Source organism: Taeniopygia guttata, chromosome 8, assembly GCF_048771995.1.
Source record: "Taeniopygia guttata chromosome 8, bTaeGut7.mat, whole genome shotgun sequence".
NCBI lineage: Eukaryota > Metazoa > Chordata > Aves > Passeriformes > Estrildidae > Taeniopygia > Taeniopygia guttata.
The window spans coordinates 30,837,939-30,851,663 of record NC_133033.1 but is presented as its reverse complement, the minus strand read 5'-3'; the positions used below and the strand labels follow the sequence as shown (position 1 = coordinate 30,851,663).

General features: G+C 43.3%; 1 protein-coding gene across 1 annotated transcript; it reads left to right on the top strand.

The window, feature by feature from the left end:
- Positions 1-463: 463 nt before the first annotated feature.
- LOC100225641 (uncharacterized) lies at positions 464-11,660 on the top strand. The gene is made up of 6 exons (XM_030279614.4): positions 464-979; positions 1,182-1,250; positions 4,046-4,147; positions 5,450-5,509; positions 8,009-8,068; positions 9,113-11,660. The coding sequence occupies exons 1-6, from the start codon at positions 583-585 to the stop codon at positions 9,907-9,909; spliced, it is 1,485 nt and encodes a 494-aa protein (XP_030135474.4). The 5' UTR covers positions 464-582; the 3' UTR covers positions 9,910-11,660.
- Positions 11,661-13,725: the final 2,065 nt, after the last annotated feature.

The window sequence follows — 13,725 nt, the reverse complement described above, 5'->3', positions numbered from 1 at the left end:
ATTGCATCTCGAACAGCTCCAGCCATAGGAACTCTACCACATGCCTGGGTAAAAATGCTTTATCAAGAATACAACCAAATACATTTAAAAATCCCTGTTTACCAGTAATGCATCTGAACAAACAGGTAAGAAAAGTGAAATGCCTAGTGAGATATTCCAGATCTGATTAACCAAAACGATTCCCACACTAAGGAACAGAGTAGTGCAACGTTATCAGTGCCAGAGCACCTCACATCCCTCGAAGTACCGCGTTTCCTCTCTCTGCTATTCAGCTGCTATTTGTGCTTATTTTACAGACTTTTCTGCTTCCGAGAACACAAAACTGGCCTTGTTGCGCTACGACCGGTTCGCACGTAGCAAATAACCCGGTGGGGAGCGGAGGCGCCGGGCCCGGGCTGCCCTCGGGGGCCGCCCCCGCGGGGCCCCGCCGGGCCGGGGGGGCCGCGGCCGTCCCGCATTTTTCTCACTGGGGGGCAGCAGCGGCCGGGCGGGCGCTCCGCGGGCCGCTCCCGTCGGGCCGGGCCCGATCCCGAACCGGGGCCCCGCGGGCGGCACCGGGGCCGGTCCGGCCGCACCGGGGCCATGGCGGAGCGGCCCCGGTACCACGTGACGCCGCGGCGGCCGCTCCGCGCGCGGGCGGAAGCGGCGGGCGCGGGTCCCGCCCCGCGGGAAGTGAGGCCCGCGGAGCCGCCCCCGCCGCCGCGGGAAGGCGGCAGCTGCAGGCCCGGGCAGGCAGCGGTGGGCGGACGGGGAAGAGGACGGGGCAGAGGACGAGGTCGGGGAAGGCGGCGCGGCGCGGCAGCGGGCGGCATGGTGGGCAGCGGCGACGACGAGGCGGCCCTGCCGGACGGGCCCGGGTTGGCTCCGCCGGACGGCCCCGGGCTGAAGCGGCGGCGGAAGAGCCCGCGGCTGTCGGCGGCGCGGCCGGAGGAGCCCGGGGACGAGGTGGACAGCGCGGCCCAGCACGGCGCGCTGCACGGTAAGCGGCGCGGGCGGGCGCAGCGGCGCGGTGGATCATGTGGTTGAGGGCGCGGCGGGGCGGGCGGGCGCCGTGTGGTTCCCGTGTGGTTCCCGTGCGGGGTGCTGGGGCGGGACCGCGGGCTCCCGGTGCTCCCGGAAGGCTGTCAGGCTGGTCTTGAGCTGAGGTACCGCCTGTGCCCCTCACCCGTTTCTCGTTTCAGGGGACGAGCATCCCTTCGGGACCCCAGACTCCCTGACGCGACCCCCTATAAGAGCGTACAGATCGCCAGGTAGGCTCCAGCTCCCTGAGCTCCCCGAGGCGCTGGCGTGCCCCACACTCAGGGAAATGTGGTTTTTTTGGGTTCTAGCTCCTTGGCAGGTGTCACCGGGGCACATAGGTGAGGAAATGCCGCTGTGGCTCTAATCCCCTACACCAGGGATGGGAGGAGACGCGATCCTCTAAAGGATGGGTGCGTGCAGGTCCCGCTGAAACCCTCAGGTGGCTGTTTTTTGGGGACTGTTTTTTCCTCCTGCATCGCTTGGAACAGCGTTTTACCACAGCATTCAACTTTTACTGACACTGCTTGGTTTTGAAAGGCAGGATTTAAACAGGGTTCGCTGAGCTGAAGGAATCAATCCCTCACTGGCTGTGCTCCTTACCGGAGCAGCACTGCTTATGAGGAAGTGCATAGCTGGGGTTTTTCTTCCTTTGAAACACCAGGGATGCTCTGGCACTTGCTCCTGGACACTGGGCTGGACAAGCTGCTGTGTTAGGGCTGGGTGGCACCTACTTGTTGCTTCAGTTGATGAAACCTGTGTCTTTCTCAAAACTACAGAAACATGCTAACTCAGTGTAACATAGCCACATGGCTTTAGCTTGCCATTCCACCAGGAAATTGTGAATAAATTGTACTTCCTTCCTCTTTGCTCTGTTTTGGAGTGTGGCAGTGCTCAGGGATGTGTTGGGCTAGCCTGGGACTGTTCTCCATTTCCATCTGTGTTTTTGTCACCAGGAATTGTCTGCCTGTATTCTGCTTCAGAAGCAGAATTTTCAGAAGCCATGGAGAAAGAAAAATCTTATCTTGAGGAAGGTTATGAGTATTTCTTTAGGCAGGTACTGAGGTTTGTGAAAAAAAGCTCCTGCTCCCACATGGTGGCTCACAGGGTATAAGAGGCTCAGTGTTTTAAACGTGGCTGTGCTGTTCCAGGAGGTCCAGCTGAGGGTTGGGTTTTTAATTAGATGGCTCTAAAAATGAGGCTCCTCTCCCTCCCACCCTCCCCAGCTCTTAGCAGCTGCATTGGATTATAGGCACAACAGGTGTAAAAGTATGATAACAGAGTCCAATTGTTTATATAGAAGCAGAGGATTGGTTTCCCCCCCATCTGTAGATATGCAGTATTGTGATTTTCCTGCAGAGTTTAGGGGGTGGTGAGGCAGGGGAATAAGCAGGCTGGGTTGTTGGGGGAGCATAATTGTCCTGCTTCCCTGAGAACAGATGGAAGCAAAACCACACCTTAAGAAACTGGTTCCTGGCTTCTACTAAGAGGTTTTAAATACAGGTTAGGCATCTTGCTTGGGGAGCTGGAAAGCTTTAAGAGCTTTAAGAAGAGCTTGCAGAGTTTTAAGAGCCTAAAAACCTTTGCCTGCTTCTAAGTCGTCTCTGTAACACAAATAGTAGCGATTGATGCCAAGAAGGGGAGAGGAATTAAGAGTAGGGACTGCCTGAGTACCCCTCTGTAGATTCACAGATCTGTTTGGTCTTCTGGTCACAATTACTAGGGAGATTTTCCTTGTAAAACCTCAGTACCTAGTGAGATACTACAGATATGTAGTTTGGCGTTCCTGAAAATTAATTTGTTGAGTATCTTTGTTCTGAGCTTTGTGGGAAGTCAGTCACTTAACAGCTTTTTAAGGTGGATTTAAAACATAGGGCCCCATTAAGTTGGTGCAAATACTTAATTGTTACAGCTTTTTCCCTTTTTTTGTAGTTTGGATGGGTCTGGTGGTTTTGTTTTTCTCCTAAGTATGTTCGACATACACTGATGTGCTGAAACTGCCAGAGCACATTAGAGAAAGGCTGTTTTCTTTGTTGAAGTAAAATTACTAAACACTAGGTGGCAAGCTGTGCATTGCCCTTGGCATGTGGTAAAAGAGCTACAGAAACACATTGAACCCCAGCAGAACTCTGGGCTGTTTAAAGAGTGAAAGGGCCCAGAGTGAATGCTAGAAAAAAAATTACACATTGTATTCTTCCCTTTGTTTGCTCTGCTGATGCTTGATAGCTGTGCCAAGATCTCCGTACCCAGCTGCTCTACAGCTTTTTATTCTATACTTGAGCTTTTTCTTGTCAGCCCCTTGATTCTGGGATTGAACTTTAGCCTCTCCTGCATTTGGTTTCCCAGCCCTGACCTTTGCTCTGTGACCTCTGATATCCTACAGGGTTTACTCTTTATAGTTAGTGACATTAACTAAGCTGGGTTTCATAGCTGAATGACTGTGTACTTTGGCAAATAGCTGAAGGATGTTGGTTTAGATTCTTCCCAGCTACCTGAGGGGTGAAATTAGGTTGCTGTTGCAGATTAGGAGAGAATGAGACCTAACTAAAGGATGGCTTGGACTCCATTAAAAGGGAACTTATTTTCTATATTTGCTTCTGTCTCTTTTCCCCTCTGCCCAATGCTGCATAAGACAGCACAATTATTGTTTGTAAGTTGAGTGCCCAAAGCTGTGGGAAAACCTCTCTATATTCCCATAGTGTTTACACTGAATCCCTTTAGTGTAAGGAATTGCTTGGCTCCTAATATTCAATGTTTTTAAGCCAAGACTTCCTAAATTTTTTTTTTTTTTTTAAGAAGCATGTGGTGGTGTAGACAGCTGTATTTCTAGGGAACTCAAATTTACTATGAGCATCTCAAGTCTTGATTTTTGTTGCATTTTAAGAGAGTAACTTTTGGGAGTTGACAACTTGGAAAATCACTGAATTAGGTCACGGATGTTCTGAAACTACAACTTGGTCCTTCTGATTTACAATGTTGCCAATCTTCTTTTTATTTTTTTTTCTTTTTTTTTTTTTTCTCCTGACAGGTGGTACTACAGTTTACTTCGAAGAGAATCCAGTAAAGGAAAATGCAAAGGCTTATGACAGTAACAAAACTGAGAAACCACACATTTCTGCACCATTAAAAGGTAGCAGCTTTTATCAGTACTTTTTCCGTGGTGTAACAAATTATTGCTTAAATGTATTAAAATGACAATCATTCAGTTCTTTTAGAAAAGGTAGACTTTTTGAGTTGAAATCTGAATGGATGAAAATGGGTTTATTTTTAAAAAATGGTTTAAGTGTGTACTCCTGCCTGAGCCAAAGTAAAACTGGTTATAATATGATGATAATTTGCTTGGGTGAAAAACCTTAAAGCTCAAGAAGAGGCAAATTTCAACTTCGATAAATACCCAAATGTGTGGTTTTTGAAAAGCAAAACAAAAAGAAGAGTAATATCATACCTGCTTCAAAAAACTTAGGAGAGTGGACCTTTAATTGCACCAGGCAAAGAAAACTAAAACTGTTCTTTTCCTAAAGAGGTGAGCTATCTTTGACTTTAGCATGGGCAATGAATACACCAAGTGATTTCAAGGTGAGGGAGCACTTTGCTCATTGCTCAGATATTTTTCTCTGTGTGCATTGCAGAAGCAATGGGGAGATACAGTGAGGGAAAAAATGGGATAATTTTTTGCCACAGAAGGAAGTTATGTGTCTTTTTAAAAGAAGACATAAGAATGATTTGCCATATTGGCAAGAGCCTTGGTGTGAAGGGCCAAATTAAGCCCTTTCTAATAGATAACTGTGACTTTCTCAATCTCAGAGGGGTCCAAGAGGCTGTGCAAATGCTGCAGGTTTGGTTTGGCAGCTCAGCATATCCTCTTGCCCTAATAAGCTGTGAGGGTTTCACAGAAAGAGCTAGAAGCATGTATGGCTGGTCTGTCCTATTCTGACTTCTGATGTGGTAACTGCAAATAATGCTTTTTCTCTTCAAGCTAGGTCTCACAAGCTCTCAGAGATAACATTATACTCTTGATAGCTCAGCTACCTCAGGTGGCATAAAAGAAGCAGGATGGCTCCTGTGACAGTGTTGGAAACAAAAAGTTTTTATAAAAGGCAAAATAAAAAAGCTCTTTACAGAGAAAAACCAAGCCAGGGCAAGAGGTTCTTGCTTCTGCTAAAACACTTCACAAAAGGCATTTACTTCTTTTCTTCTCTTCTTTTTTCTAGTGAATTGCTTAGGTGGGACTTTTTGGCTTCTGTTCAATTGGCTATCCTTAAGTTTGAGGTGAAGTCCCCAAGGTCCTATGAGGTGTCTTTTAACCAAATTGAGAAGAGAAACTTCTGGGCTTTTTTCCTTTTTAAGGGGACAAAGGGTAATTTGTTCACTCCATCAACAGGGGGCACATTCCAACAGTAACTGAGTTCTTCCACTTGTGCTTTGCTTTCAGAAATAAAGGCTGACTTCCTTGAGAAAAATCAAGAGTGCTACTCAACTTCTTTACCACAGAGTAAGTTAAACAAGAGAACCTAGTCTTTCCCAGTCATTAGATGAAAAGGACAGAGTTATTTTCCTTTCCTCTGCTTCTGGTTTTTCCTGTACCCTGGGACACTGTCTGGGAAGATGGGCATGTGCTCAGGAGGCAGATTCAAATAGAAACTGGAGAAGGCAGCATATTCCAGTCAGAGCCTTTCTGTGAGGTTATTCAGCTTGCTGACCACAGAAAATGCTCCACTTTCTCTTTTATTTTTCTTTTGGAGTTGACTCATGGGACAGTAAGTGCAGAGCATGGAGTAGAGGCATTGTGGGGTAAGCTGAGGAAAGGAACAAAACCTTCACCTTTTGGTGGCAGTGAATGTTAGTTTGTACACAAACCTTCCCTTTTAACCTTTCCCTGAGAAGTGGTGGCTTGCTGTGATTGAATTAGTTGTTCTATACTCCTGAAAAGGAGCAGCATTTTTCTTTGCTGGCAAAATCCAGTCTGCTCATCTAATGACTAGCTCCCAGTGTTTCAGACTTTTGGGGGCTGTTTTGGTTTTTTGTTTGGTTTTCTGGGGGGTTTTTTGTGGGTTTTTTTAGTGTGTGGTTTTTTTTGTTTTGTTTTGTTTTTTTGTTTTTTTTTTTCCTGTTGGAAAGAAAATGTTCTGAATTCTTAGTAAAATCTTGGTCCTTGTTTCTGTGCTCAACAGGTATAGATACAGATAATTGAAGTTTTATAAATCAGATTTCAGTCTGAAGAACCTGCAGGGGTTGCTTGGGTTTTTTGTTTTGTTGTTTGTTTGGTTTTTTTTTAACCGTGGTGCATTCAGGAAGAGAAGCTCATCTTGTGGTAGCTGCACATCTGTGAAATTCCTTTGAAAAATTAATTGGTGCAGAGAGTTCTATCTTGTCTGGTACTTTTACTTTTCTGTGCCACTCCAGGTGCTGCAGGAGTGGTTAGTTGTGTGCAGGGTGAAGAACTTTGGTAGATCACTTAAAACTCTGAAATCTTTAAGGTGTCTGCAGAAATTAGACTTTTTGAATTAAGCAAGACAGAATTTACTGGGCCTTTGTGCAAATTGTGTTGTAAATAATGCGTAATTCTTAGGCAGAGTAAGATCTGGTTTTAGACTGTTTATTGAATTATTTTTTTCCTTTATTGTATGAGTTACAGCTGTCACCCAAATATGAAACCTGCTCTGTGCAAACAGAGCTGTGATGTATTACAGAATCGAGGCGTTTTTGAGCTGTTAACTCTTAGAAGATTGAGATAAGCTTAAGCAGTGACAAGCTCCATGGCTGTGCCCTTTTGGGGTAGGGGGTTGAAATTACAGAATAGAGCAGTTCATTAAGCCAGTTAAGCCCCAGCTTAAACCAGAGCTGCTTTTAGCACCTTCTGCAGTTACATTCATACAGAAACAAGGTTATGGAGTTTATTTCAGTGTCTTTAAATAACTACTGCAGGGTATGTTTGTTCAATTTATTCTCAATAGTGCCATTGACGGTGTCCTGATTTGGTTATATATTAAAGAGCCTTCAGCTTTGAACCAGTTGCTGTTCAACAAGGAGACATAAATTCTCCTGTCTTTTTAATTAACTGGCTAAATGTAGAAAACATGCTGACCAAAAATTGCACAGTACATATTCTGGTCTCTTGGGAAAGTTGTTCATAACACTTTATGGATAATGCTTCTTGTACTTTGATGTCTGAGTCCATTTAAATAGATGAAAAGTATATTTTGAAGTTGAAACCTTGCATTTTGCTTTAAAAGCATAATTCATCCCAAGAAACCTGACTGCTGATGAAGCAGGCCTCCAGCCCAAGTTACATGGAGAGGGAAAAGAAAACTGTGCATTTTGCTTTGTTTTTTCTATTTAGGTCTTGCATTATCTTGTTTATCTAGCGTGTCCATTAATTAAGTTTCCATTTTTGTGCCTCTCAAATTCTTGAGCAAAATCAGGAAGCTTAACTGGGACATGGGATCCTTGTGCAGAAAATAACAGCTTGTTAAATCTTCCATTTTATCATCTTGTACTTGAGTTTTATTTGCATAATTCTTCAAGAGTTGAAAATCTTTGGGGGTGATTTGTGGTAGGCTGGGCTTTCTAGGCGAGATTGTCTGGATGGCTTTTGGCAAAGAGCAGAGATTGAGATTTTCTCTGACAGTTGAGTGAGACTTTTGGGCTGGTAATAGTGGTGAAGGTGTCATTTTCCTTGTTCAAGATGATTCTGTTGAGCATGAGGGGGAGAATGATGCAGAAAGAAATTGAAAACCCTGAACTTGACCCAGCCCCACCTGGGATGAGGTGACAGCCTCACCTTTGCTCTGACCTAACAAGTCTGTGTTTGCTTCAGCAGGGTGCTTTGTTACCCTTCCTGTCAGCTTTGTGGAATTTTGCATGTAAAAGCGTAACTAAGAACAGCTTTTCCTTGAAAATAATGCAGTTTGGTGATTTCAACTCCCTGCTGGAAGATTGTTCATAATTGTCTTAGTGTTCTTCTCATGTTTCCTTCTTAATCTCTTAACAGGCAGAAGTAAATCTCGGTATCAGTCCAGTACAGAGAAGCAGCCACAGCCTTTGGCCAAAAGTAAGACTTCTGCTTTCACTTCTGTTTCATGCTTGTGTAACATTTAACCATTTTTATGCCTTTCTAAGTATTTCAGTTCCTGGGAGTTGGTGTTAAGCTGAGGGTCCTGATTGCTTGCTGGGATATGTCATCGGCATGAAGGAAGGAAGGGTGTTGTATAATGGATAACATTTTCACCTGAATTTGAGGTCTTTTATCTGTAATGTTTACAAGTTTAAAACTGAGACGGGGCTAGTGGTGGTGTTATTTAACCACTGTTGTGTTGCTGTCCTGGTAAAAGTTAGGGTGTAAAGAGGTAAAAAAAGGAATGCAGTTCTTCCTGTTTCCAGGAACATTGGTGTATTTTGTCACTCATTTTACTGAGAACAGAATCCTTTTACTTGCAGGGCCTTTTGCTCACAGTGCATGAAACAAGTGTAATTTAACTGTTCAAATACAAAACCAAATCAAAATATCTGTTATTTTATACACTGTTTACTGTGTGTACTTTGTGAAGCTCACTGATCCAAAGGCCACAACGCTCTCTGATAGTGTTGACCACCAGTGTTTGAGGTGCAAAAATTGCTGCAGGAACTATTTTTATCTTAAGGGAATAGGAAAGAAAAATAACACAGAAACCATTCTGGTGCAGCCAGCTTTTCTATAGGATCTTTTCTGCTGGCAGTAAATGTAGGAAAAGCTTTGACCTTTTTCAGAGCAGTTTTAAGCTCTTAGATTTTATTAAATTGAATGGAATATTGATGAACTTTTAAGACTTTTTCAGAAGAAGGTCCAATTTAGTCTTAGTCAATCTGGGAACATGTAAAAATGTTCTTTTTTTTTTTAATGTTGTCACTTCACAAAGTGGCTTGAGTTCAAAACTGTGTTTTCTGTTTTCTGGTTTGGTTTTTTTTTAACTAGATCATCTTTTCTATGCTTTTCAACTACTGTACCAGTACTGAGAATGAGATGATTTTGTTGTTTCCTCTTATTGTCCCTTCACTTGTTGGCTTCTGATGCCTTTTAAAACATTGGTTTCTTCTTGTTTGCTCCATCTCTCTATAGATGATGGTGAATCGCATAATGGATTTCACAAGATCTGGACTTTGTTACTGGTTGTTCTGTTAATTTGTGTCCCACTGCTTTATGTCCTGTGGAGTGGAATTCAAGGTGGAACCTCCTCAAGGAGAGATGCTGAAATTCTGCAAGAGTTTCGAGCCCGGATGGAGAAACTAAAAAATACTTATCAAAGCCAGGACCCCAAACTGTGGAGGAAAGCCCGTGTGTCCCTTGAGAAACGTCTTAACTCTTCCCATGTGCATCTGGAGCCTGCTATCCTGCTGCTCACAGCTGGCCAGGAAGCTGAGAAGGCCCTGAGGTGCCTGAGCAACGAGATTGCCAATGCTTTTGCCTCCTCCCAGAATGCCACCACAATCAGCATCGACGGGGTGGGCAAGGCTGTGCTGGACAGTGATGCTGTCAAGGAGGAGGTGGACACAGAGCTCAGCTCTGGCTTCAGTGAAGGCAAGAAGGTGGCAGTGGTGCATCGATTTGAGTCACTGCCCGCAGGCTCCACCTTAATCTTTTACAAGTATTGTGACCATGAAAACGCAGCGTTTAAGGACGTGGCCCTTCTGCTGACAGTTCTCCTGGATGAGCAGTCGCTGAGAAAGAGCCTCACCTTTCAAGAAGTGGAGGAGAAAGTCCGGGATTTCCTCTGGGCAAAGTTCATCAATTCAGATGTTCCTAGTTCTTACAACAGCATGGACACAGATAAGCTGAGTGGACTGTGGAGCCGGATATCTCATCTTGTGTTGCCTGTTTGGCCCGAAAAGGGCCTCCCTCTAGAGGGATGCACATAAAAGTTGCTGGAGAGCACTTGGGAAAGGAGGAAGACACAAAACGTGTGTTGCAAGGCAGAACAAGGAAGAACTTAACTGTGGCTGCTGAGCTCAGGCAGCAGCAAACCAGTCCTTTCTGTGCAGAGACTTTCCACAAACTGGCAGGGTTGTTTTTGCCTAAGTAACTGGGACTTCTCTAAGTAAACTACAGTGTGTAAGCAAGGGACTTGTTGGTTGTTGGTAAATTGTATTCAGTGATGCATTCAGCCTTGGTATCCTGGAGCTGAACATTTCTGTGCCTCAGTTCAGAGTCACTCGCCTGCCTCTGAACCTGTGTTGAAGCACTGTTGGCTTTGCTGTGAGGATCCTTCTCTGGTGGTGCATAAAGCTGGTATCACTTTTGACAAGGTAACAGAATGTAAAACCATCACCTTCATCTCTCAGAATGACTTACTTTACTTCTAACATGAGAAATCAACTGAAATTGATGATAAAGTGATGCGAGTCTAAGCACAAGCTTCTTCCTGATCCATTGGATCACAACATAGGTGTCAGCTATATCTGGCTACTTGTAGAAGTAGCATAATTGCTTGAAAAATCCGTGGTCTGTAGAGAGCCTTTTAGCAGGCAGTTCTTTAAATGAGCCTGTCCCAAAAAGTTCTGGAGAAAGAGGAAAGGTGAGGTACAAAGGTTGCTTAAAGTCAGTAATATTAATGTCAGTTAAATAATTCCTCAGTACCTCTTTGCCTGGCTGCTTGCAGGGGTTCTCTACTCTTTTTCAAAGTTTTGTAAGTCGTAAAATTTGAATGGAAATGATAAAATGTCATCTCCTTGTACATATTATCTCCTTTCCAAACAAAACTTTAGGAAGATATAGGTTATTTCTCCTTTTACTAAGATCATTATTTTTGCATTGAGAGAATCTATTTATTTGTGGTACTTGATATCCTAAAAAAATAACTTCTTGTATCTGTGTACAGCTGCCTGCTTGCTGTATAAATTTCTAGCAAAGAACAGATTTGCAGAGCATGCTTTTAAAATGTTTTTTAGTCTCTCATGTCAAGAGTTCCTCACAAGTACCTGTTTCTCTTGTTAAATACTTTGGGTAAAAAAAATAAAGAGAATAGCAGCACTTCCATTTCATTGCTGTTGCTTCATGCTCTGAGCTATTGGTCTGTGTCCATTTGGTTTTATTGAGTGTGAAGGAATGTGTGAAGATGCTCTCAAAGTAATAGGATGTTTTCTTGTAGCAGCTGAGAAATTTGGCCCATCCTTCATTCACAAGCCCTTTGAACTGTCCTGTTGCAAAAAAAAAAAAAAAAAAAAAAAAAATCATTTTCAACCAAGAAAATCTGTTGAGGGGCTGGAGCTTTTGGCTTCTTTCTGCTAGGCAGGGTTGGGGGTGTTAAGTGGAATTGACCAAAATCACCTGAAGCATACAAAAGAGCAGAGTTTGGGAGACAGAGCTATGGTCACTTAAGCCAGAGGTGGATTTGTTCTAACTATTGAGATCCAGCAATGGATAATGCTTCCTATTTTAATGGGCAGAAATAAAAACAGTGAAAAGACATGGAAGTGCTGTTGTTCTGGATGTTTAACAGCTCAGGAAGGAAAAGATGGCATTTACATTTTGAACATTTCACTGGACAAATATTTTTTATTAAGAATAACAACTGTGACTTATTTTCAAATTTGTCCTCATAGCATATTTGTATATTATGTAAACTATTTTAGTAATGATTCAAAATAAACTTACTTGTTTGTTTTATAAAGCTGTTTGAAGACTTGCCCACTGAATTTTAAGTGGTCAGACTTTTTTTTTCCCCCCTTGTTTAAATTGCTCATTTCACCTTTGACCAAGTACAGATGCCTAAAATACAACCTTTTGCAAAATTCAGAACTTTTAAGAAACTTGAGTGGAGTGGTAGATACTGGGATGCAGATGCATGTATTTCATAATATCAGGGCTTTTGTCTGACAGAGAATGTTCCAGGAAATGGCTGTGAATTGTCTTTTACTTGGTGTTCTTGTACTAATTCCCCAGTTCTGATTTCAGCTGGAACTAATGATAAGATATGGTTCACTTGTTTCATTAGCCCAATACAAGAGTCAGCAGCTGACAAAAGGGATGACTTCATCCTTGTTCCACTCCTGGCTGCATGTTCTGTACTTTTGGTGTACAAACCAGAGCACTGTGAACTGACTGGAAGGACAGTCTTACTGAAAAGTAACTTTCAAAAATTATCAGAACTGGCCATCACAAAAAAAAAAAAAGACAAAGTTGCTACATGAAGACAGGCGATTGCATGCATAAACGAATAAAACATATTTAATACAGGTTATTTTCTGTTTCTAAAACTTCTCTGCCTTGTAGGTATTAAAGAGTTGTATTCCTGGTTCAAGAGAAAATAGGAAGATGTCTGGAAACTAAAGACTTAATGTTGTGCTAGCCAAAGGAAAATCTTTTTTTGTTGTTGTGAACTGTAGGGAAAGCTACAAAAGGTATATTTCCAAATATGTTGTGCCGCTTAGTCTGAAAAGAATTGAAAACAAGATTATATAGTCAGTTGCCCCTTCCATAGGAGGGTGAAAGGCTCAGAATTAGAGGACTCTTCCTGCTTTGAAGCAGCAGGTCCCTTTGTAGCTGTTTGTGGCTTTGTCCTTAAAAGGCTCTCATTAAATATCCACAGGTACTTAATGCAGATCTCATTAAGCAACTCCTACTCAGCCAGAGGTGAAGAGTAATGTCTGTCTGTGTTCCTCACAGGCAGCTGATTACTATCCTCCTTGTATAATTATTTCATTGCCTGGGGCAAAAGGAGCCATTTGATGTTTTCCAAACTGCAAAATAGTTTGGCTCCTTCTAGAGAAATCTCACTTCTGAAGTTGAAGTGTCCCTGACTGTCAGCAGATCAGGAAATTAGTTTGTGACAGAAAAAATGTGGTTTTACAGAGCAAAGACAGCGGATCTGGCCTTGAGACCAAGAAGGGGATTTTCCTTCTTCTGTGGCCTTCGGCAAAAAAACTTTTGAGTAGAACATGATCTTTTGGAGGAAGGATGAATCAGCTACGCACCAAGCCGCAGACAAGATTTCCAGCACTCTGCAAATTGGGCTGGAAATGGTCAAAGTGCTCCTTGGGTTGTGAGCAGACGGAGCTGCAGGTGGGAGGGGGAGTGTGACCCTTCTCCTGCTGTCACTTGTGGGCACCTGCAGGATGGAAATGCCTTACTGCCTTCAGCAGTGGCTGTTGTGAAAGGGACCCAGAACAAAGCGCTGCCCAGCTGGTGTTACCTTGTCTCTCACACCCTGCTCTGAGTCATGCTGTGCTGAGTGTTGGAGCATGCTAAGCAGGTTTGGAAAAAGGAATTGATGTTTTCCCCCCCCTTTTTTTTTTTCACATCAACAAAATCATACCCTTTCTGCAAATTAAATTAAAAAGTAAGTTGTGGCTTTCATATCCTTGTTTTTGAAAATTATATTTATTTTGAATGAAAAGTCTAGCTCAAACTGAATGCAAAAGGTAAGGTGAGAGCTCTGTGTTAAGGCAGGCATACAATTATTTGCTGTACAGGACACAGCTATATGCACCATCTGCAGTGCAATTGCCAGCATGCTGTATTTAGGGAAAAGAAACTAGTTTTGGAGGGGTGTAATGAAACATGAACAACTTGCCAGATTTTGTGTCAGGACCCTGTGGTACAGTTGGAAAACTGTGGGAAGAAATCTGAAGCGATGCCTTTATTTCATAAGAGAACAATTCTTCATAGATTGTTTCTGCTATCAGATGGGCTGCAAAGTCGTAGGAGTACAGAGAAGGGAGGGGGCATGTCCTGTA